We start from the raw sequence: 25,511 nt of genomic DNA, 5'->3' as shown, positions 1-25,511 counted from the left end.
CCTTGGAGTCAGAGTATTGTCCCTTCCATGTTGAGTATGGTTGTAGGTGCACAACATTTATTCGTCAAGATAGTCTTAATGATTGGTATGATTGAGGTACATACACAGGCCATGGTGGATTCTGGGGCTACGGGGTTCTTCATGGATATGAAAGAAGCGGAACGGTTAGGGATTCCACTAATCCCCAAGGAAGACGGTACGGATGTGTTTGCAGTAGATGGGAGAAAATTAAACACAGGACCCATAAGCTATCAAACGACTTTAACTGAAATGAGATTCGATGGTCATAGAGAACAAGTGTCTTTCAGCATCATAAAGGCACCACAGTATGGGGTGATTTTAGGCATTCCCTGGCTGAAAAGACACAACCCTGACATCAATTGGGAAACCGGTGATATTACCATGAATTCTGCATATTGTAAAGAGCATTGTTTTAAGTACGCACAATGTCCTTCGTTCGCTTTGGCAGGTGGGGGTCTCATAGCCACGGCCGCAGAAAAGGCAGTAATTCTCCCAAGGGCATATCAGGACTTTGCAGGGGTGTTTGACGAAGTAAGAGCTGAAGAATTGCCCCCACATAGGCCTTATGATTGTCAAATCGAGTTAGTCCCAGGGGCGGTGATTCCTAAGGGACGGCTGTATGCACTAACAGAGCCAGAGAACGCCTACTTGAGAACTTATCTTGACAAGTTGTTAGAAATAGGTTTCATACGTCCCTCAAGATCACCAGCTGCATCCCCTTTGTTTTTCATCCCTAAGGCTAATGGGGATCTGAGAGCCTGTGTAGACTTTCGAGCCCTCAACGCAGTAACCATCAAGAACCGATACCCTTTACCGTTAATACCCGTCTTACTGGAACAGGTGAAGAAAGCCAAGGTCTTCACTAAATTAGACTTAAAGGGAGCATACCATCTGGTTAGAATGCGGGCAGGGGATGAATGGAAGACAGCATTCCAGACCAGGTATGGGTTATTCGAATACCTGGTCATGCCCTTTGGGCTTTGCAATGCCCCTGCTGCATTTCAGTTTTTTCTGAACGACGTGTTGAGAGAAATCTTGGACCGACACGTCATTGTATATATAGATGATATCCTCATCTACTCTGATTCCGAGGACATGCATATACAACATGTCAAGTCTGTTCTCAGGATACTGCAGAAACACCATCTGTATTGCAAATTGTCCAAATGTGACTTCCACGTCACTACAGTTGAGTTTCTCGGGGTGATGCTTACCCCTCAGGGACAGGAAATGGCAGAGAGGAAGATCCAAGCAGTGCGGGATTGGCCAAGTCCTCGAAACATCAAGGACGTTCAATGTTTCCTGGGATTCGCCAATTTCTACAGACGTTTTATCAACCAATTTTCGAAAGTGGTGGCACCCATAACTCGCTTGTTGAAAAAGGATCAAGGGTTCATGTGGGATAGGAGTGCTCAGGAGGCTTTTGATGCCTTAAAAGAAGCTTTTGTCTCTGCTCCGATATTGACACACCCCAATACGGATATCCCTTTCATAGTTGAGGCAGACGCCTCTGAGGTAGCTACCGGAGCCATACTGTCACAAAGACACGAAGCTACAGGACAATTGCATCCAGTGGCGTTCATGTCACATAAACTTACGGGGGCCGAACGCAACTACTGCATAGCTGAAAAAGAACTTCTAGCGATCAAGCAGGCGTTCACTGAATGGAGGCATTTCCTAATGGGAGCAAAGCACGTGGTGACGGTGTATACCGATCACCGCAATCTACAGTTCATGTCAGCAGCCAGACATTTGACCCCCAGACAGTTAAGGTGGATGCTTTTCTTTTCAGAATATAATTTCATTATCACTTTTAGACCCGGAGCAGATAACCGAAAAGCGGACGCCTTGTCTCGTCAATCATCCACAAAGGTCTCGGAGGCCCGAGCAGAATCTGCGATAGTGGACCCTGTCAAGGTGGTTTGTAGCATCCAACCTGATGCATTTCTGCAAGGGATACGATATGGGATCAGAACAGATCAGTGGAAGAGATGGCTGCAATTACATCCCGAATGGCGACTACATCATGGCTTTCCACTCAACCAGGGACGGATGCTGTTACCCTCTGAAACATTGCGTAAACAAATGTATGAGTGGTGTCACACTTCGCCAAGTGCTGGACATGTCGGAGTAGATAAGACCATGGATCTGATTCAGCGTAGGTGTTGGTGGCCTACGATTAGGGAAGATGTGCGGAAATGGGAGGCAGAGTGTGATGTCTGTGCTCGCGCCAAGTCGGATCATCGTAGACCTGCAGGACTACTGCAGCCCATGCCTACCCCGTCTACACCCTGGGAACGTATTTCGTTGGACTTTGTGGTAGGACTCCCAAAAGATCAGGGTTGCAACACGGTGTTGGTGGTCATTGATTATCTAACTAAGATGGGGCACTTCGTTGCTTGTCCTCAGATACCGACGGCAGGTCAATTGGCACATCTTCTTCTGAAACATGTTGTTCGTCTGCACGGTCTACCTTCGGTCATAGTGTCGGATAGAGGTTCTCAGTTTACCGCCCAATTTTGGAAAGCGTGGTGCTCTTCTCTCCACATCAAGACAGCGTTATCCACGAGCTTCCATCCTCAGACCGATGGCCAGACGGAACGGCTCAATCAGACATTGAAGCAATTCCTGCGATGCTATGTCTCACAGGGGAAAAAAGATTGGGTGGAGCACCTTTGGCTGGCGGAGGTGGCATACAACAATGCTACGCATTCTGCCACGAGAGTATCGCCATTCTATTGCACCTATGGGCATCATCCACGATTCCTCCCTTTTTTGCAGCCGTACCGAGAGGAGACCGTGCCCGAAGCCGCCAGAAGGGTCTCTCGGCTCAAGAAAATACTAGAGCAAGTACAGGATTCCCTGAGGAGCACCAAGGTGGCTTATAAGAACACAGCGGACAAAAAACGTCGCTCTGGTCCTTTGTATCATGAGGGGGATTGGGTGTGGCTGTCTACCCGGAACTTCAGGTTTAGGCATTACAGTGTGTTTAACCCTCGTTATATTGGTCCCTTTCGGGTGGTACAATGCATCAATCCAGTGGCAGTGAAGTTGCTGTTACCTAGACATCTGCGTATTCATCCTGTCTTCCATGTGTCACTGCTCAAGCCTGTGGCGGCGGTGGTGCGACGCCTTCCTCCCCCTTTGGTGGTTTCCGATGGGCTGGAATATGAGGTGGAGGGGATTCTGGACTCCAGGTGGAGGGGTCGTGGCCTGCAATATCTGGTGGCCTGGAAAGGGTACGGACCCGAGGAGAACTCGTGGGAACCTGCATCGGGGGTTCATGCTCCCAGACTGGTGGCTGCTTATCATCGTCGTTTCCCTGAGAGCCCTGGCCCCCTTCGGCGCTCTAGGTGAAGGGGGATGTACTGTCAAGTTTCATCGCGCCTCCAAGAACAACGAGCTCCGCAGTGGAAGAAACTACATTACCCAGAGGGCTTAGCGGCAGAGAGGCGGAGCATAAATAGACGCAACTTCCTGGAGCCGGCGTCGGATATTCCGGTTCGTGTTTCCATTGCGTTCCTGGCGACTCTTCTGTGAGGTGTGTTCTGAGCTGTTGGTGAATCATTTGCAGGTTGTTGTGTTCATTTCCGACGCTGCTTCGTCATTCCTGTCCTCCGTTGGAGAGCCTTGTCTTCGGCTATTGCGGAGGACGGTTGCAGTCTTTTGGCATTGTTTTCTTCCGTTCTGTCCTCCGTTGGCGAGCCTTGTCATCGGCTATTGCGGAGGATAGATAGAGAGTTTCCCTGGTGTAAGGATCGTGTCTCCGTTGTTGAGCTCACCCCCCCGCCCCCCCCCCCACCCAGTGCTCGGGCTCTTGCGGAGTACACGCTTTGTTTGGCTTCTTCCCGTTTCCTCCGTTGGCGAGCCTTCTTGCCTCGGCTATTGCGGAGGAAACCGTTGTTTATCTTTAGTTCTAAGACCCTCTGTTGGACAGCCTTCTTGCACCGGCTATTGCAGAGGGTCTTCATTATTATATTCCTTTGCTGGGACATCGAGATTACCTCATCGGACTTCAATGGCATACAGGTAACCCTTGTCTCCAGTGTTTGTGGGTGACGTAACCCTTACATTTACTTTGGGAGAGTAACTGTATAACTGCTTACCTGCTACTATCCGTAGACTTTGATACACGTTTCTTCAGGGCTCTGAAGATCAAGAGTAGGGTACGTAGTGTTGTTTTCTTTCCCTCATATCAGTACTCCCTAGTGCAGGGTCATAGGGGGGGGTGTTTTACTATCGTGTTTTATATTTACAGGGGAAGGCAAGAACAGGCTGATTTACGTAATCTCAGTATAGAGAGGCATCTTCTGAGTTCAGGCGGTCAGCTTTCTGCATACAGGTATAGCAGGATATGGTCAGTAGTGGTATTGTGCCTATAGTGTATACTTATAGAATTGACACCAATCCCTTGTTTGTTTCTGTCTTCGCAGCTCTCCCTCCCTGCTGTCCCCATCCTATCCTCCCTGTTTATTATTTTTGCCCTCACCTGATCCTTCTCTAGCCCACGGCTATTATAGCATTCTGGGCTTGGATAGATCTGGAGGTGGCCTACTTGTACCACAAGCTGATCCTGAGGACGGAGAGGATAACATGACCATGTTAAAATGACTTTTGCCGATTTTGGGAATGCCAGCGTGAATGGGAGCCGTCCGGAGCCCGACCCATCCTCCCTGGCCGGGAACGCCTCAGAGAAAAACGGCACCCTCGGGCCCTGCTGCCCCTGGACCCGCAGGCCATCGGGGTGGGCGTCTTTTGACAATCGAAATCAGACATGGCGCTGCTACTGCGTCTTTAATTACCATCCTCGCGTGCCTTTCCTCACTCATCCAAGTCCCAGCCAAGCATCCCTGCAGCAGGCTGGACCAGGCAGCGAGGCTCCAGGCATGCAGTCAAGGTGGGAGGGACCACAGAAGCAAGCAAGGCTTCTGGAGACCAGTGGCGCTCGATTTACACCTTTATTTGCACATTCAGTTTATAAAACGCGGATCTGTTCCCAACTCACCCACCCCTGGCTGTCCTGGGTGAATTTATATGTTCATAGACACATCCAATCCTCATTATATTACATTGGCATTTGCATAGTGCTTACTGCCCCTTGGGAGGCGCTATCGTGTATTTCACGCAGCACAGCTCCAACAAGACTTTACAGAGGACTTTGGGCCATATGTACAAACACATTTCCCATAGGCACAGCATGGGTTAAAACCTTTGATACATCCGGCCCTTTATATATTGTTGGAGAATCATGTAAGAAACAAGTGCTATCAAAAGAACAACGTGGCCCCTTGGGGCCAGATTACCGACAAGGAGATGTGCGTGAATGAAGATAGTGTCAATATGACGGCGCACTGCATTGAATAGACAGAAACACAGGGGGACCACTGGGTCCATAACACGACCTGTCGGCCTGGGAAACTTCTGGCGCTAAGGGCGGTGAGCCACCCTGTCCTCTTGGGGGGGGGAGGGGGACTCGAGACCACCGTCTGAGCAGAGCAACTTGATGTACGCCCGTATTGTTTGTAGTGAGATGAAACGATGGGCTCGCATACTACCAGCGAAACATATTGTTTTTGATTAAACATTGTGCTGAAAAAACAGCTTATGTAAACGATTGTTCACACATCCTGCAGACGATGCAGAGTCATGCACTGGTTTTGAAATTGTGCTTTCAGATATGGAAAGTTGTTTTATAAGCTTGGCAGTACGATGCAAATACGGCATTAAAGGGCCAAACGCGTTTGTGATTGTTGAATAACTTTAGGAGACGCCGGCTTTTGGTTGACAACGAACATCATTTTTCAACTGACACTGTTGACAAAACGTGACACCAGGGCCTTTTTGTATCAATGCCACATACAACTCGTGTTTCCTTGTGCAAGTGTGCACAACACAGCTGATGCCACAGGTTTCTTTGTCCCGGGGTGTCAAAGGGGAATCCCCCAGCTAGGGCAGCTGTGTGTGGCGTGTGTAATGCCAGCAGGGAGAGATGGACTTTGCCTGTCTCCCAGCACCAAGCCTGATACCAGACAGAATAACAAGTTGACAATTACTGGGTACAGTTGTTTATTTTTGTCCACACGTAACAGGCCGAGGAGCTCTCTGTGCGCAGCCTCACGCCCCCTCCACTCCACACAGGCGCAGCCCCCTGTCGCCTTCCAGGGCTTGAGTAAAGCGACACTGCCCATTAACACCTTTTCTCCACTCTGGCTGCAGAAAAATATTTGCTCAAGCAGCCCTGATTGCGCTCTGCGTGCCCACGCGAGAGAGCAGTAATGAACAGAGTCCAGAGGATGGGCCGGGCCGTGGCCTGGGAGGACCAGCTCTGGCCACAGAGAGGACAGGGCTTTAGAGCGGGTAGTAGTGCACGCTGACTCTTATACAGAGTACCAGGAAAAAGAAAAAGCAGGAGTTGGCAGTGCCAGTAGGACTGGTGAAGTCTGTCACACTTTTGGCATTTTCAGTGCTTGTTTTGCTTTGTCTTGGTTCTAGAAATAAACATTGTCGGGAAACTGCTAGGTCACCCAAGCACACATTTACCAGGAGGGTAGAGGGAAAAATTCAGCCAGATCTCGTCCTCGGCAACTAAATGTCAAACTGTGAGAAAGGTTATGATTCCATCTATGACACATTAGTCTATGTGTTGCCGTTAGGTCCCGTGTATGGATAGCGTCTGGAGTGAGTAATTACTCCTGACATCACCAATCTGGTGAGTAGTGATGATCAGATGCCATCCAGGATAGATTCATAGATACCAGTTTATTCTCCAAGTATTTTCAGACAGATGATGTGGTGCACGGTGTAGGCAGATGAGGTCCATTTTCTTGTTTTCATATAAGGACAGTAGAGTTAGTATGGCACATTGGTCAGGATAGTTTTTAATATGCAGGATGTTATTGAGTTCTCCGAGGTGGATTGTGGCTCTTTCTTGATGCATTTAAAGGCAGAGTTTGATTCACTGGTTAGAAGTTGAAAAGCTGTGAAAGAGGCTTGAATAGGGAGTGATATAGATAATGACAGCTCACCTATGTGTCTCCTAGGATGTCATGGTTGGTCAGTTTCAGTCAGATACTGAAGTTAGCCCTTGATTACACATTCAACAGCTTTAACATTGTTCTTTCGCTGTCACTTATGTCGACGTTTGTATTCTTTTGTTACTGATGGGCGCCATTGGTACTCAATATTCTTTTACTTAAGCCAGCTGTTGAGTATCGTTTGTTTGCGATTTATTTATTTAACGATTACGCTATTGGCAATTTAAATGACAATGCCAGTTATTTATGATATAAAAAAAAACACCCAAAAAAATGTCATGAGCAATGCCAATAGCTCTACCTTTAAAAATGCAGAGACCATTGCATTGTAAATGCTTGTTTCCCGCTTGTCTACCCGCCGAAAAGGAGGGGAGAAAAGAAGGGGGCTTGCTCCTGCTTGCAGGAGGGACTGGGGTTGCATTACAAAAGCTGCCAGGCCTTTGAAGCTCCCCTGCCACAGATGGCTCCTCCTGGCCTGGTGGAGGTGTGAACACCTCCGCCCAGGAAAGGCTTTGTTTCTGGGCTCTGGGAGCGAAGGTTCCTACCCTAGGGATCCAGAAACATGTCTTGTGGTGGCAGGCTGGTGTGCACCAGTCAGATAACCCACCAGAGGCTGGTCGTTTTTCAGGGCGCATCTAATGGATGCCCTGTGTACATTTTTCATAAAATCCCACACTGGCATCAGTGTGGCTTTAATGTGCCGAGAAGTTTGACACCAAACTTCTCAGTTTTCATTGTAGCCATTGTGGTGCTGTGGAGTTCGTAATGACAAGCACCCAGCGCCATATACTCTTATTGGCAGCACTGCACTTACAATATCTAAGAATGGACTTAGACACTGTAAGGGTTCAGGGCTCATGCACCAGTACCCTCACCACTGGTATAAGGCACCCAGCTTGAGGGGTGACTGATCTATGCCAGGGAAGTGGGTAGTTGGCATGGCACACAGGGATGTGTGCCAGGTCGACTCTTCACTTTGTTCTACAACAAAACACACAGCCTGCAAAGGCAGTGTGTGTGTGTAATGGCGCAGGGCCTCTAGGGGTGGCACAAGAAGTGCTGCAGCCCTTAGAGGTCTTCCCTCGCCACAGTGCCCTGGGTACCTATGGTAACATTTAACAGGGGCTGATCTGTGGCCAGAGATGCCAATTGGGTTAGGTTTGGGGTAAGGACAGAGGCCCTGGGAACCTGATTGGCAGGGACTCAGGGCACACCATGAAAAACTGCATCAGTAGTCTAGCAAAAAGTGGTGGGTTACTGCAAAATAAAACCCCTTTTTTTCTACAGGAGAGTCACAGAGATTTACAGAGACAGAGTTGAGGGGTTTGTGCACCCTCCATCACACTTTTGGAAAGCCGGGAGTCATAGGGACCGGATTTGCTTTTTTACTTCTCAACCTTCTCCCAAGGTGGCCTCACTGGAAGATTCATGCATGCCCTATCGAACGCCTCTGTGGTGTGTGGCCTACTAAGCAGCACCAGTCAGACTGAGGTCCGACTGAAAGAGGAGAAAGTTTACCCACGATCTAATATTAAATTTAGTGCTATTGCAGGATGAGGACAAAATATATTTACATCAATGTTGCCTCTGGCCACATGGCACATTGAAAATTGGCCAATAAATCCATGGCTGAAGCAGGAAGCCCTCCTCTGGACCACAAACTGAGAGACACAGATCAATGGGGCTTTCAGACACACCAGCTCTTTATTTACAGCTATTACCTGGGGAGTTGACAGACTACATGCTGGCCATATTGGACCTGTGAACTAAGAGTAGAAAATGGCTTCAAGAAAATGCACAAAGTTAAATGAAGAACATTTTTAACTCAGTCACTCTGCATTCCATAAACTATAAAAATCCTGCATCTAGGGAGCACAAGGTGGATGAAGAAGTGATGAGTTTGAATGGAGACGGAAAGCCGCTCGGGTCCAGCAATGGTCTGCAGCTAAATAAGGAGAGCTGTTAAGTGATTGCCCTGAAGAAGGTTTTACCAGTAAGCCATTTAGCTAAAACGTGTTAAATAAATTGCTATGCACATTCATATTTGAACCATATGAGACAAAGCAGTCTTGTACATGGAATTAACTATAAGCAATCACAGTTGAAATTTCTTCCTCACAGGGATTAAGATACCACTGTTTTCTATAGTCTTTCACACAACTAAATTAACTGATAAAACAACTTCTCCAATTAAACAATTATTATGGCGTATGTTAAAACATTCAATGTTTAGATTTGAAGACCAACTAGTGAGTTCAGGGCAGTAAATCCTAAGTCATGGACTTGATAAAAACCCCCTCTCAATAGGCATACTTCGGATTAGGACAGTAACTGAAATGCATGACTCATGCACAAAACTGTCGTAAAAGCTCAACAATTAAAATGTAATATAAGAAGTCAATAGAACAAAACAGTTAAATATGTGGTTTTCATTTAGCAATTCATGTAGGAGAGTAGGATCTGCTTTTAATAGTCACCCCCACTTTTTGCTGATGCTTCACTGTTTTTCAACTTTAGTCTGACTGGGACCCTGCTATCCAGGGCACAAGCCTAGCTGCTTCTTCTCTAAAACGATTGCATGTACTCTAGGTACACCACAGATTGGATTCTGGGGTACCCTTATAAGTCCCATGTATATGGTATCTTATATACCCAGGGCACAGGTACCCCAGAGGCCTCTCAGGGGCTGCAGCATGTATTATGCCACCCCCAAGAGACCACTCAAAATGACACCACAGGTCTGCTACAGCAGCCTGTGTAAGGTGGTGTATGCACCCCTTACTTCGATATAGGTTCCCTATAGCTACCTTATATCACTATACATATAAACCTATCAGTCACCCCTATGGCAGGCCATATCAATCATGAAGGGAGGGTGCTGGGTTTTGTGTGAGAGGGTGCCCATGCATGAGCAGGGCCATTCTGCAGCCTTTGGAATCTATTCTCCTGGGTTGTTCTGTGATGCAGCCAACCATATACTCTTTAGTGCATTATAACCTCGCGATAAATGCTATATTTGAGATGGCTGCAAGGAAACGTGTAGTGTTTGGTGTCAGTCCTGGCGGGGGTGGTATGTTTCCACCTTCCTAGAGGGAGAAATAGGACTACACCGGTACCAGCTTCACAGAACCCAGGTATCACAAAATAGATGTTGCCAGCCAGACACGCATCTGCCCTCCTGCTGCTGGACGAAACTCTGGCAGGGGAGGCTAGACAATATGTTTCCTGTCACAGGGAGGTGTAACCACCTCCCAAACAGGCTTTAGTATATTGGGGCTGGGTTGGTGCACTCCAAGAGTGCTTTGATGTCTGCACTGGGTGCACATGTGGTGTCCTTGTGCATAGTCCAGCTCAAACCAGTTGCAGGGGCTACCAGCCCCATTTCTAAGGTCATGGGTGTAACCACCCCTCTGTCCTGAACGTCCCATAGGTGGGTCCCCAGAGTTTGTTGCACCCCTTCCTTGGGTATAAAGTGGGAACCCCTGAATACAGGACTTTAGATTTACCTGGATGAAACTCTGCTACAGAATCTCAGAACTTCAACTATCTACACTTCGTTGGATGACCGAAGAATCTCCCTTGGAGTAAAGGAGTTACTCCCCTGCAAGGGAGGCGCCACAGACGTATCTGTCCGTTTTGCAACTACGCAGCTCCTGAAGGACTCGAAGACTTTGAAACACAGGAGGTGGGTTTCCAAGCTTCCCCGAGGCCGATCCGTGCTCCCAGTAAACCTGAGATCCAAAGCCCTCGTGAGGACCGTGCAACCCGAACCCCTGGACACCGTGACCATTTGCAGCAGCTTCTTGGCGATCCTTGAGGCTGTGTTTTGGGCTACTTGTAGTCCAGACCTCGAGCAGTGATTCCACAGAAGATTACTGGCCTACACTCCTAGAGTGACCTGTGGGCTGGTATTTAGTGATTCCTCTTGAGATCCCTTCGCGATCCCTTGTCCGCCAACTTGTGGGTCCCTGAGAAGGGTACTGTAACCTTGAACGGGCTTACCTGGTTGCTCAAGACGTGCCCTGACTCTCCATCGCTTGGGGAGTCACCTCATACCTTGCTGGTCCATCTCATAGCCTTTTTATTCTCACCGCGTGGGTTGCTGTTGCCAAGGCTTGTTGGTCTCCGATCCAGACACAGACCCCCAACATCCTTCATGGGGGAAACAGCCTAATAACGAAGCCTTTACAACAACTGACCTGACCAACGAATCCCAAACAACGAGCATTCTATGAACCACAACATCATTCTCTACGACTTATCGAGAGCGACTTCCCTAAACCACGAATAAAAAGACCTCCTAACTGGCCAATAGGGGGCACTATAACAAAGGGAATGGCATGATCATCAAGAGCAGCAGGTGCGGTGATAGTGAGTGGCCTTGCGACAAGGATGGAGAGTTTGTGTTCAGTAAGGGTCGCCCAATTAAGATTGGCGTACACTGTACCTACCTCACAAATAAAAGGTTAAATGTGTTCTGCAGAATCTAAACACTGTGGCAACAGAGGGTTTAAATGATAATAAAATTGCTGTTTTGGTTAACTGTGTCATTTGCTAAATGAATAAATACAAGTACCACGTGGCCTAAAGTCTATGTTCTGCCTCTTTAGAATGAGTTTCTGGCCTCACAAACATGATCTAAAAGGATGTCAAGTAGAGGACCCAGTTCAGCTAAATAGGACACGATACACGTTAGTGTTTTCAATTACGAAAATGGCTCTGCACCAAATTAGAGCAGCACAACGTGTTTAATGATTAATACCATGACTCACATGGTGAACATTCGAGGGTGACTTAGAGATATGAGCAGACCCTTTATAGTAGTACTCGATTGTCTGAAGAGACCCCAGTCCGCCTTTTTTGTCATCCAGAGCTCGGACACTCCCCCCGCACCCCCATTTCTCTGAGCATGCCTGTAAGCATCACCTTTCATCTCTCCTCTGTAAACCCACTGCCCCTCATGCTGTGTCTCCACTTCCCCCCGCCTCCTTTTCCTCTGTAGTTTCCAATATAGACTACCTCCATCGTGTTCAGGGCTCTGCTGTTTCGTACAATTTAAGCTGCACGCATACAAGCTTCAGACTTTCTATCACCACTTTGTAGGTTATCTTCACAGCTGTGTGCACAGTCAGGGGGCAGTTTGCTGAATAGCCTTTATTCACACAATAAATAAAAGAGCTTGTGTAACCGGGAAACAGCCTTAATATAAAATACATGTTTAATTTAATTACATGTTTTTGTTCCGTGTTTCAAACATGCGTTTTATTTTAGAGCAGAATTGTATATTCAGGAAATGAGCCAATTGAATATTTTTCATTGTGTAGGAAGTCGTTGCTAAGAATGTAGTGGTTTGGAAATATTCATGGTTTAGGAATTTGTTGGTAAAGTAGGAGTTGTTAAATCATATATCCCCTTCGTGGGACAGCTCGCCTGCGGACTCTGGTTGTCGTCTCCTGGTCCCAGTGGCAGCGAAGTCAAGCTTCACCTCATCTCACCTGAAACACCCGACATTGGTGGGCATTGTTCTATCGTGCCCCTGGTCACCCTGAAGTGACCCAGACTCTGTCCCCTCTGCTTTCAGGTTCTTCACAGCTCTGATCCAGGCTTGGATCACACCGGACACTTTCTTTCCACGACAGCAGTACTTTCCAGCAACTCTCCATTAAAAACAGTGACGATTCCTGACACCATTTGGCACCTATGCGCCTGGCTTCCCTGGGTGAGGTAACATGAGTACTCTGGTCCTCACAGGGTTGCTGGCCTTAGAACCTTCCAAGTCTAAAAGGGTTTGCTCCAAGTCCTCTCTGAAGTGTCCCTAATCTTTAAAATTCTAACGGCGACAATCCCATAGGATTGTACGAAGCTCACTGCTATGTTCTCACACTGCACGGGTCCCCTGTGTCACTACCTTGGGTGGTTCCTTGGGGTTCCAGCGATTCTACGTGCTCTAGGCACTGCGTCTAGTCAAGTCGTGGTTCTTATACCACTTTCTTAATATATGGTTTAGTCTCCCCCTGGGTCCCATTGTATATTGTGCTATTTACTTACGTTCTAGTGTGTTGATATTGTGTATTTTGCTCTCTAATCTCATAAAGAGGTTAGTAGAGATTGTTTAGTAATAAATACATATATTTTATATATACCCTGTGTGGTTCTCCTTTCATTTGGTCATTCAAGAGGTTATTATCTGGTAAACCAAGCTGCTTTAGACTCCTTCAAGACTTAGCCTGAAGTTTTCAATCCATAGCAACCAATAGGATAGCTTTTAATAAAGGTTGTGTTAAACCTATTCATCAATAAGGGTTGTTTAGACTGTAGCAAGGTGCCACCTAGAACTAGTGAACAGCATATACCAGGCCAACTTCTCACAATTCATATCAAATGTATCCCCAAAAATATTTGCAGAGAAATAATATTCAACAGTTAAACTAAAGCTATATGTAGTAAGTCTTACTCAGGGCAACTATTGTAAGGCAATGCCTACTAAGTCGTTTGCTCTTCTGCTCTGTAAGAGGATTCTTTTCTCGTCACCTGAGAAGACCTTTTTCATCATTAAATATTATTACACTGTGAATATTTAAAATGTGTTATGCTATGAAATTCTCCATTGTCTTTCAACATATGAATCAAGCACACCCTGTATTCGTCAAGTAAAAAACACATTAATCTGTCTTGGTTGATTGCACGTAGCCGATCACCTCGGTGACAATACCTTGCAGGTCCGAAGCAGCCATTGTTGGCCATTTCTTACTTCCACTCACATCCAACATCAAGTCATTAAAAATGTCATCTGGTACGCAGTCCATTTTTCACCTGTAATAAAAATAAACACAACTTAAGTTACAAAAAATGTTAGCCTACTAATATTTGTAAAATTGTCAGTTATGAATCTAGATTGCTTTTGGATGTCTTATTGAATGGCTTTCAAATGGACAAAGAAGAAAGAATGCTCGCCAAACCTTTCTCTTTGGGGAACTCATGAGTCACTTCAGGGTGAAAGGAGCACGGCCACTGTCCATGTATCACTGCATGTAAGTGAATTCAATATTAACAGGCTGACAAGCCCACAACGAGACCAAGCTGAAGATTGAACTACTCAAACCACTGGAAGAAGAGGAGTAAGTGATAAAAAGCATTGAGAAAACGGAAAAGGAAACACCAGAAGAGGGAAACAAGGGAACCGGCAAGCCAGTGTATCACAATCAATGGGTAAGCAAGGAGAGAGCGAAGATAATGTAGGGGTACGTTCCTATCCCTAAGATAAGTAATGAAACAACGTGGACGAACCAACTTGCAAGAAGAGGGCTCACTTGTATGTGATTTATATGAGTGCCGGAAAACCCTTTGGTTTATTAGGAGCCCCCTCACCAACCAACCTAGTTGGTGCTGCGACGCCTGATTACAGCGGAGCTGGTGTCATGTGGTATGTGAGGGAAGTGGTGAAAGTTAAGATTGTCTCTGGGGATCCTAACTAAATATACTTTATTCTTAGCAGCCCAGGATAAGGTTAAAATAAGACGAGCGGGCAACTTCGGAAGAAAATGCTAGTTATTGTCCCAAAGGTAGGCCTACATGTTTCAGCCCCATAAAAAGTGGGGGCTTTCGTCAGGAACAAGTGTGTGAAATGAGTTTGAGGTAAAATTAAGCCATGTGTATAGTGATAAATAACACTAAGGTGTGTGGTGGGGTGGGTGGTGTCTGTATACTCACGGACCCACGGATATAAAAACACTAGCTACGTGCTGCTAGTAGCTTTTTGCAGGATCTGGGAGGGGTGCCCATCTGTAGTCACACAATCAACAAGACAGAGAGCACCCGCCAATGGCACCCGTTTCAATCTCCTTGCGATCGTTGTTGTTTTTTTGTTGTGAGAAGGCCCCAAACTGCCATCCTGTAACACCATGGGGTCATCACAGGTGCAAGACTCTAGACAAACTACAAATAGTCACTTGACAGCTACTACCTCTTACTCCCCACAGAATGTCGAAACCGAGGTAGAAACACAATCGGAACAGTGGCCCTTTAATTCAGACTGGACCTACAACTGGGAGGAGTCTCAACAGGACAAGGAGACCTCTTATGCCGAAAACAACGAATCAGGAGTGTGTTTGTTCACCCGGAGGGAGCGGAGTGGAGAAGAAGACGGAAGAGGAGCGGAGGAGCACATCGTACGAGGAGAGACGGCGGGGAGACGACGAGGAGAACGCGGAGCCGGAGAAGCCAGGAGGCCACCGACACCACGAGCCGCCCAGCCATACACCCGCGGGAGGTGTATGGCTCAGCCAGGTACGTGAGAGACTCAGGGGCTGGGTTACTCGTAAGACCGCTCTGGCGGACTAAACCCGGGATATTTCCTCTTCCTGGTGTTCCCTTCCCCTGAGCACAAAACCCTTCACTACGGCACTAGTTTAATTGTGTGTCACACGTATTTGCATCCTCACTCCCTTTCCCGTAAAAACGCTAGAAATATTGAACGGATAACTGATACACCGTTGCCTTTTCTCTGTTTCACTCGAGAGGCAAAACGGAATCCGAAGGAGAACTACCCCAACGGAAACCCGACAGAGGACGTAGAGCTGCATCTGCCGAATCAGGGATCCGGAAGGCTGCGAGAAGCCGTTCCCCACGAGGAACGATAACAACGAAGAAGAAAAGCTCAGACTCTTTGCATTTCAAAATAAAACCCACAAAGACTAGAATCAGCGTACTGCCTATTCTTCCCGCACCTGTAACAGTGGTGGAGAATGCGGGCATAGGCACCATCTGTGGAGTCAAGATGGAGACAGTTGTGGAACAATTAGTAAAGGGACAAGAACGAATTGAGTGGGTGTTGGAACAACATTTAGTATCAGCTCAAGCAGATAGAGAGGTGATCAAAAAAGCATTTGAAGATAAAAGCGAACAACCCTGGGTTGATCCCGTACAAAGGGAGGAACAACTGAAAGAACCATAACCCATGGAAGACCAGCCGTCTCCCTACAAAAGTATAACAAGCATTAGAAATGCAATAGGTCTCGCAGCATTAGAGTTAGTGCTTTTAGAATTGTTTATGGGTTTTTTTGTAAATCTTTAGCATTTTTGTTTCCTGTAGCCAATGCTAAAGAATTAAAAAAAAAAAGCCATAAACATTTCTAAAAGCTCTAACTCAAATTCTCCGAGACCTATTGCATTGGAAATGCAATAGGTCTCGCAGTAGGAAAGTTTGAGCTATAGGTGTTATTTATTTTTTTGTTTTTTATTTATGTGTTGTTTTTTCTAAATAGCTAAATTAATAGCTTTCTTCTTTACAAAGCCAATAGTTATAATTTTTGTAAATGTGACACCTCTAGCATTTGTAAAGCAACATGTTTTGTATTAACGGGACTTATATGTGACTTATATGTATTGATATTAAAAAATCAATGGCTTTAAAAAACAATTAATAATTAATACGTAAATAAAATGGATTTTATTTTATATTGCCAATAGCTTAAAGTTTATTAAATATATTTAGTGAAGATGCTGTGGTTGCGCTGAGTGAGGGTGAGTGAGGGTGAGTGAGGGTGAGTGAGGGTGAGTGAGGGTGAGTGAGTGAGGGTGAGTGAGGGTGAGTGAGGGTGAGTGAGGGTGAGGGTGAGTGTGAGTGAGTGAGGGTGAGTGTGAGTGAGTGAGGGTGAGTGAGGGTGAGTGAGTGAGGGTGAGTGAGTGAGGGTGAGTGAGTGAGTGAGGGTGAGTGAGTGAGGGTGAGGGGGTGAGAGGGTGAGGGTGAGTGAGGGGGTGAGGGGTTGAGGGTGAGTGAGGGTGAGGGTGAGGGGTTGAGGGTGAGTGAGGGTGAGGTGTTGAGGGTGAGTGAGGGTGAGGTGTTGAGGGTGAGTGAGGGTGAGTGAGGGTGAGGTGTTGAGGGTGAGTGAGGGTGAGGCGTTGAGGGTGAGGTGTTGAGGGTGAGGCGTTGAGGGTGAGGCGTTGAGGGTGAGGCGTTGAGGGTGAGTGAGGGTGAGTGAGGGTGAGGGGTTGAGGGTGAGGCTGAGGGGTTGAGGGTGAGTGAGGGTGAGTGAGAGTGAGGGTGAGTGAGGGGTTGAGGGTGAGTGAGGGTGAGTGAGGGTGAGTGAGGGTGAGGGTGAGTGAGGGTGAGTGAGGGTGAGTATGGGTGAGGGTGTAAAGCAACATGTTTTGTATTAACGGGACTTATATGTGACTTATATGTATTAATATTAAAAAAATCAATGGCTTTAAAAAACAATTAATAATTAATACGTAAATAAAATGGATTTTATTTTATATTGCCAATAGCTTAAAGTTTATTAAATATATTTAGTGAAGATGCTGTGGTTGCGCTGAGTGAGGGTGAGTGAGGGTGAGTGAGGGTGAGTGAGGGTGAGTGAGGGTGAGTGAGGGTGAGTGAGGGTGAGTGAGGGTGAGTGAGGGTGAGGGTGAGTGAGGGTGAGGGTGAGTGAGGGTGAGTGAGGGTGAGGGTGAGTGAGGGTGAGTGAGTGAGGGTGAGTGAGTGAGGGTGAGTGAGTGAGGGTGAGTGAGTGAGGGTGAGTGAGTGAGGGTGAGTGAGTGAGTGAGGGTGAGTGAGGGTGAGGGGTTGAGGGTGAGTGAGGGTGAGGGTGAGTGAGGGTGAGGGTGAGGGGTTGAGGGTGAGGGGTTGAGGGTGAGTGAGGGTGAGGGTGAGGGGTTGAGGGTGAGTGAGGGTGAGGTGTTGAGGGTGAGTGAGGGTGAGGTGTTGAGGGTGAGTGAGGGTGAGGGTGAGTGAGGGTGAGGTGTTGAGGGTGAGTGAGGGTGAGTGAGGGTGAGGGGTTGAGGGTGAGGCTGAGGGGTTGAGGGTGAGTGAGGGTGAGTGAGTGAGGGTGAGTGAGTGAGGGTGAGTGAGGGGTTGAGGGTGAGTGAGGGTGAGGGGTTGAGGGTGAGTGAGGGTGAGTGAGGGTGAGGGTGAGTGAGGGTGAGGGTGAGTGTGAGTGTGGGTGAGGGTGAGTGTGAGTGTGGGTGAGGGTGAGGGTGAGGGTGAGGGTGAGTGAGGGTGAGGGGTTGAGGGTGAGTGAGGGTGAGTGAGGGTGAGTGAGGGTGAGTGAGGGTGAGTGAGGGTGAGGGTGAGTGAGGGTGGGTGAGGGTGAGTGAGGGTGAGGGTGAGTGAGGGTGAGGGTGAGTGAGGGTGAGGGTGAGTGAGGGTGAGTGAGGGTGAGTGTGGGTGAGGGTGAAGGTGGGTGAGGGTGAGTGAGGGTGGGTGAGTGTGAGGGTGAGTGAGGGTGAGTGAGGTGAGTGAGGGTGAGTGTGGGTGAGTGTGGGTGAGTGTGGGTGAGTGTGGGTGAGTGAGGGTGAGGGAGGGTGAGGGGTTGAGGGTGAGTGAGGGTGAGGGGTTGAGGGTGAGTGAGGGTGAGGGGTTGAGGGTGAGTGAGGGTGAGGGGTTGAGGGTGAGTGAGGGTGAGGGGTTGAGGGTGAGTGAGGGTGAGGGGTTGAGGGTGAGTGAGGGTGAGGGGTTGAGGGTGAGTGAGGGTGAGGGGTTGAGGGTGAATGGGGGTGAGTGAGGGTGAGGGGTTGAGGGTGAGGGGTTGAGGGTGAGGGGGTGAGGGGTTGAGGGTGAGTGAGGGTGAGGGGTTGAGGGTGAGTGAGGGTGAGTGAGGGTGGGTGAGGGTGGGTGAGGGTGAGTGAGGGTGAGTGAGGGTGAGTGAGGGTGAGTGTGGGTGAGTGTGGGTGAGTGTGGGTGAGTGTGGGTGAGGGATTGAGGGTGAGGGGTTGAGGGTGAGTGAGGGTGAGGGGTTGAGGGTGAGTGAGGGTGAGGGTGAGTGAGGGTGAGTGTGGGTGAGGGTGAGTGAGGGTGAGTGTGGGTGAGGGTGAAGGTGGGTGAGGGTGAGTGAGGGTGGGTGAGTGTGAGGGTGGGTGAGTGAGGGTGAGTGTGGGTGAGGGTGAAGGTGGGTGAGGGTGAGTGAGGGTGGGTGAGTGTGAGGGTGAGTGAGGGTGAGTGAGGGTGAGTGAGGGTGAGTGAGGGTGAGTGTGGGTGAGTGTGGGTGAGTGAGGGTGAGGGTGAGTGAGGGTGAGTGAGGGTGAGTGTGGGTGAGGGTGAAGGTGGGTGAGGGTGAGTGAGGGTGGGTGAGTGTGGGTGAGTGTGGGTGAGTGTGGGTGAGTGTGGGTGAGTGTGGGTGAGTGTGGGTGAGTGTGGGTGAGTGAGGGTGAGGGAGGGTGAGGGGTTGAGGTGAGGGAGGGTGAGGGGTTGAGGGTGAGTGAGGGTGAGGGGTTGAGGGTGAGTGAGGGTGAGGGGTTGAGGGTGAGTGAGGGTGAGGGGTTGAGGGTGAGTGAGGGTGAGGGGTTGAGGGTGAGTGAGGGTGAGGGGTTGAGGGTGAGTGAGGGTGAGGGGTTGAGGGTGAGTGAGGGTGAGGGGTTGAGGGTGAGTGAGGGTGAGGGGTTGAGGGTGAGTGAGGGTGAGGGGTTGAGGGTGAGTGAGGGTGAGGGGTTGAGGGTGAATGGGGGTGAGTGAGGGTGAGGGGTTGAGGGTGAGGGGTTGAGGGTGAGGGGTTGAGGGTGAGTGAGGGTGAGGGGTTGAGGGTGAGGGGTTGAGGGTGAGTGAGGGTGAGGGGTTGAGGGTGAGTGAGGGTGAGGGTGGGTGAGGGTGGGTGAAGGTGAGTGTGGGTGAGTGAGTGTGGGTGAGTGTGGGTGAGTGTGGGTGAGTGTGGGTGAGTGTGGGTGAGTGTGGGTGAGTGTGGGTGAGTGTGGGTGAGTGTGGGTGAGGGATTGAGGGTGAGGGGTTGAGGGTGAGTGAGGGTGAGGGGTTGAGGGTGAGTGAGGGTGAGTGAGGGTGAGGGTGAGTGAGGGTGAGTGAGGGTGGGTGAGTGTGAGGGTGAGTGAGGGTGGGTGAGGGTGAGTGAGGGTGAGTGAGGGTGAGTGAGGGTGAGTGAGGGTGAGTGAGGGTGAGTGAGGGTGAGTGTGGGTGAGTGAGGGTGAGGGTGAGTGAGGGTGAGGGGTTGAGGGTGAGTGAGGGTGAGGGGTTGAGGGTGAGTGAGGGTGGCGAGGCTCGTGGTTGTACGCAATTGACTGGGAAAACTCGAAAGACCATGATCTGTGGAACGCCCTGCACACAATGCAAACCTCACCGCCATCTTGGAACTATTTCCTTATCAAAACAATGGGAGTGATGATCTAAGCACTAATTAAAAAACAAAATGCAATTGTTTTTAAGTTTGTTGTTTTATTGAGCACTCTGACGATCTTTTAGGCTTGAATATGTGGTTTACAAAAAGTTTAATGAACCGGAACCCCTGCCTCATTTCCTTAAACAGCAGGCGCGGTTTGGAGGCGCTGCCCGTATAGTTAATTCCTCGTTTCTTTATAGTTTTGACACAATTTAGAAATTGACCTGCAGGGGGTTGGCTGGCTCGTAGCAAGGACTTTTCGCCATGCAATTAGAATGTTTCGAAACATCTTTCCGGGTGCGGTTGGCAGCAGAGTGCTTCCAAGTGAAAGATGAGGCAAGTTCACAATTCCCATGTGTAAACAAAGCCAGGCGTGAATAGCAAGTCCCTTTCCTGTGTTACGGTCCGATCATTCTTCCTCACTAAAACAAGAAGCAGCCACCATGTTGAAGCCGGGGCGTGACGTTGCAAAATGTGCCTGCTCCGTGCGTGAGAGAGATGGCTTACTACAGCATGAGTTGCTTAATACCCCAGTACTAGCGCCTAATTAAAAAGTCTGTGTCTTCTTTTATCAGTACGGCGCCCACTGAGCTTCATGGAGCGTGGGGCCGTGAAACGTGCACCGTGCTGACAAAAAGCTTGTGGCCACGCACAGAAGTGCCCCGTGTAAATAATAAAATAAAACTAAATGAAATTAAAAAAGAAGCACTGATGAGCAGCGGCAATGGGGGAAAGGAACATTAAAAAAAAAAAAAAAAAAAAAAAGAGAGAGATATCGCACACAACCACTTAAGAACCAGAGCGTAAGGAAGCTGTACTTTACCGGTGCACCTCAACCTGAAGGGAAGTGACATGTCGGAACAAGCCTTTCACCGTAACACGGCGGGCAGGGGAGGGGGCGGGCAGGGGAGGGGGCGGAGAGGGGAGAGGTGCGACACGGCAGGCAGGCAGGGGAGGAGAGTAGGAGGAGGAGGGGGGAGGAGAGTAGGGGAGGCACGGCCTAGCGGCAGGCAGGCAGGGGAGGAGAGGAGGAGGGGGGAGGAGAGTAGGGGAGGCACGGCCTAGCGGCCGTGCAATCAAGTAGTGAGGGGGCGGAGCTGGGGGAGGCTGTGAGAGAGAGTAGGCAAGGCAGGCGGCTGGGGGCATGTGCACGCGCATTTAAGCTCAATGCGCATGCGCATTGAGCTTAAATTTCTCGTGCACTGCAAGGAATCGCCACGATTCCTTGCAGTGTGGATAAAGAGCGGATAAGTGCCAATACTCTCGCCTTGCTCGATGCGCATGCGCATCGACAGGCGAGACCTAAAAATGGAGAAGATCCAGATGCGTTTCTGTTAAATTTCGAAAGGGCAGCAAGGGCATGTGGTTGGCCGGTATCAAAATGTCCGTTTTTTTTGGCACCCCTATTAGGAGGAGAAGCCCAGGCCGCTTATCAAGTAGCAAATCCAAAGGGCGACACTACTTATGTAGAAATCAAAAGAATAATACTCGACCACTTGGGATTAGACCCCGAGGCATATCGCCTGAAATTCAGAAAAGAGAGAGGTTCTGTAGGGGAAAATCCTAAAACTTTGTTTGTAAGGTTAAAGATGGCCGCGGACAAATGGCTGACACCCACTACCAGCAGTAAAGAGGAAATACTTGACCGGATATACTTAGAGCAGTTTCTTGAGGCTCTCCCCTATGCCACACAAAAATGGCTTCGGCAACATCATAATTTAACAACCGCCCAAGCTGTGGAAATGGCCTCATCGTTTACACGTGCACAACCTAAAAGTTTCCCTTTTGAGATGGAAAAAGAGAGGAAAATAGTTGTACGGCCCAAAAAGAATGTTTTCCGAGGGAGAGAAACTACACGTCCCCGTACCTGGAGGACCGAGAACAGTGCAAATACAGGTTCACAATGCTTTGATTGTGGGCAATGGGGCCACATTGCCCGAATGTGTCCAAGGAAAAGGAACGAGGAAGAACCGATGGAGGTCGGATACCTCCCCAAGGCCGTTCTATTCTCCGCGGAGATGGGAGGATCCTTTAGAGTAAGTGTGAAAGTCAATGGACACTCGTTGTCAGCTTTTTTAGACTCGGGCTGTCGACAGTCAGTAATCCAATCACCATATGTCCAGTCAGAACAATATGTTTCTCAGGGGATGGTTAATATTAAATGTGTTCATGGGGATATCCGACCCTACCCCATTGCTGACATTGTTATTGAGCCAACAGTGGGAACCTCACAAGCTGTAAGGGTAGGTGTAATGTCCAATTTACCCGAAGATCTAATAATTGGGACAGATAACCCTAGTTTCCTGAACATGTTTAAGGATAAATTAACGGCTAAGACTCAAACAGATGGGGAGGGGACTTCCCAAAAAGAACGTCCTCTTGTACGTAGCCTTCAAGTGGTAAAATTGACTAAATATGCAACATCCCCCACTAAAGGTTCAGCAAAAGCGGCTGGTTATGATCTCTACAGCGCATATGATTATGTGATACCCGCTCGAGAGAAAGCTCTAGTCAAAACGGACCTGCAAATCGCAGTTCCTCCAGGGTGTTATGGCAGAATAGCTCCACGATCAGGACTAGCGGCTAGGTACTTCATTGACGTTGGGGCTGGCGTTATTGATGAAGATTACAGGGGTAATGTTGTAATCCTCCTGTTTAATTTTGGGCCGGATACTTTTCAGATCAAGAGAGGGGATAGAGTGGCACAACTAATTTGCGAATGTATAGCTGACACCATGCTGAAAGAAGTAGTCGGGATAGACGACACAGATAGGAGGTTCTAAAGGTTTTGGCTCCTCGGATGCACATACCAGACCGGTACACTTGGTTATTTCACAAGACCCCTGGGTTTTGGATAAGAGCTTTAAATTTGCACAGATTAGTGATACCACTCTGTTCAATGCGTGGGACCAGGCCCATCAGAGAGATCAGGGTTCTAAGGTTTTCCCCGGGTTCATAATTCAGAATGAGCTGTTGTATAGAATAGGAAAGGAGAGAGACCCTGCTCAACTATTAGTGCCTGTCTCTTTCAGAGAGCAAGTTCTTTTCTTTGCACACAGCCATATCATCGCCGGACACTCCGGCGCCGAAAAAACGACCCAGAATATCCTCAGGCAATTTTTTTGGCCCGGTATTTATAAAGATACCGAATCTTACTGTAGGTCCTGCGAGATCTGCCAGAAGATGAATATGGTTGGACCACCGGCGGTCCCCTTACAACGGTTGCCGGTCATTGGTAAGCCTTTTGAAAGGGTCGGCATGGACCTTATTGGACCATTGCCCAAGACTAAGAAGGGGTTCCAGCACATCTTGGTAGTGCTCGACTACGCCACAAGGTTTCCCGAGGCCTTTCCCTTATCTGCAGCCAATTCGAAACAAACTGGTGACAAGATGATTGAGTTCAAGTCAAGTCAAAATATATGTTTATTATGACCGTGGTCTTTAAACAATGCAGTGGCAAAACACTGGATGGAGCATGCGCCAAAAATTCATACACTTATTTTTTTAAAAACATGTCCATTAAAAAATCATATACACTATTATCAAAAGTACGAAATTCAGTAAAAATTACAATTATCTTAAAACTTATTTTTGTATATAAAACCTATTCCCAATCTTACTACTCCAAGCGAATTTATTCCGCTAAAGCCCTACAGTACAACATTTTATTCTTTGGCTCTCAATGCACTCAGGGCCGCCTTCATAAATTTCCCAAGGGCAATTACAATATCAATGTAGGGGATTTCTGTTAAGAGGCTGGCCGCCTGCGACCTTATTTTTACATCATATTTTATAAAGACTGGGCGCAGCCAAAGTTTTCTTTGATCTATGAGTGTCAAACAATCTAACATGATGTGCTGCAGGTCACCCTTAGTTCCCAGATTACACCTACAGCGACCTTCTTGATCTAGCATTTTTATTTTAAGGTCTCTGTTTATAATCCATGGGTTAATCCCAATTCGAAGTCTCAGGATCTCTTGCCTGAGTCCACGATTGGGTAGACTATCAAGGTAGGGGAACCAGTTTTCTTGGGACCAAGCCTTTAGCATATGCTCCACTGATTTTTTCTTTGTTAAATAGCCTATGTCCAGCGATTTGGAGACTTCTTTACCCCTTTGTTTCAGATTACCTTTGGTACAAGGGATTTGGTATGTTCCCAGATCCAAGTCGATCTCTAGTGAGTTGCAGATTCCGATCAGTTTTTCCCTACAGGCCTTCGCCCATTTTAGCTCACTTTTTTGAATTTCGTTGCGACACCAGTCTGCTACTTTTTTACTTTCAGGGTCTTCTAGTCTCTTCCAGAATCTGATCACAGCCATCTGGGTTAGTATCACCCATGACTTTGTACCTATCTCGGTTCTGATGGCTTGTATCATGGCAGATTGAGGAAGTGATAGTAGCCTCTTTATGCAATTCCCCTCTATCACGTCCCAAGATCCCTTACCGCTCAAATAAAGGACCTCAGCGCCATATAGAACTTGGGGGGGGATCATTGCATCAAAAGCTCTTAGCAGTGGTCGGTGAGACATCTCACCATAGTCCCCATTAAACCTTTTTAGGCCACATATGGAAGCAAGTGCCTTTGCCTTTTGAGTTTCCAAATGGGTATTCCAGTTTAGGGACCTATCAAACCAAATACCCAAATATCGGTACTCATTAACTGTTTCCAGTTTGAGGTCACCTATATACCAACTGTGTCTGCTTAACTTTCTCCCGAAGCATAGGGTTTTGGTTTTATCCAGATTGATAGTTAAAAATTTGCTGGTACAATAAGTCTTGAAGGCATTAAGCTTCCTTTGGAGGCCCCTCTCGGTCTGATCTACTATTACCAGATCATCCGCGTACAATAAGCAGGGTATCTTGTTTCCATCCATTTTTGGGCTGGCACTCCCCTCCACCTCTAAGTAAGCCGGGAGATCTGACAGAAAGATAGAGAAGAGCTGGGGGGCCAGCACACAGCCCTGTCTGAGTCCATTTGCAATTGGTATTTTTGGTGTCAGGGAGCCCACCTGGTATTTTTGGTGTCAGGGAGCCCACCTTGGTATTTTTGGTGTCAGGGAGCCCACCTGACACCAAAAATTTCTCGTAGGTCAATAACGATATCTGAAATCACTTGCACTTTGTGATGATTGAGTTATTTAGTAGGGTTGGGTTTCCAAAGGAGATTTTAACTGACCAGGGCACGCCGTTCATTTCAAGATTAATGAAAGAAATCTGTGGCACGTTGGACATCCACCAGATCCGTACCTCGGTTTACCATCCTCAAACGGACGGACTGGTGGAACGTTACAACCGTACCCTGAAAACCACCCTCCGTAAGATGATGGAAGTTAGCGGAGATGATTGGGATCGA

At 48.0% G+C, this 25,511-nt stretch overlaps 1 protein-coding gene across 13 annotated transcripts in view; it reads right to left on the bottom strand.

Moving 5' to 3' along the window:
- The window catches only part of LOC147673145 (uncharacterized), a 265,735-nt gene that overhangs the window by 192,998 nt on the left and 47,226 nt on the right, over positions 1-25,511 (bottom strand). For all 13 annotated transcript variants that reach the window (XR_015302599.1, XR_015302602.1, XR_015302604.1 and 10 more), the window contains exon 2: positions 13,768-13,868. Coding sequence is in view for 7 of the 13 variants with exons in the window: in XM_086946893.1 (XP_086803019.1) it covers positions 13,768-13,861 (94 nt within the window). In the remaining 6 variants the exon portion in view is untranslated. The remainder of the gene's footprint in view (positions 1-13,767; positions 13,869-25,511) is intronic.

The sequence above is a fragment of the Lissotriton vulgaris genome, chromosome 12, assembly GCF_964263255.1.
Source record: "Lissotriton vulgaris chromosome 12, aLisVul1.2, whole genome shotgun sequence".
Taxonomy (NCBI): Eukaryota; Metazoa; Chordata; class Amphibia; order Caudata; family Salamandridae; genus Lissotriton; species Lissotriton vulgaris.
This window is presented reverse-complemented; position numbering and strand designations above follow the sequence as displayed.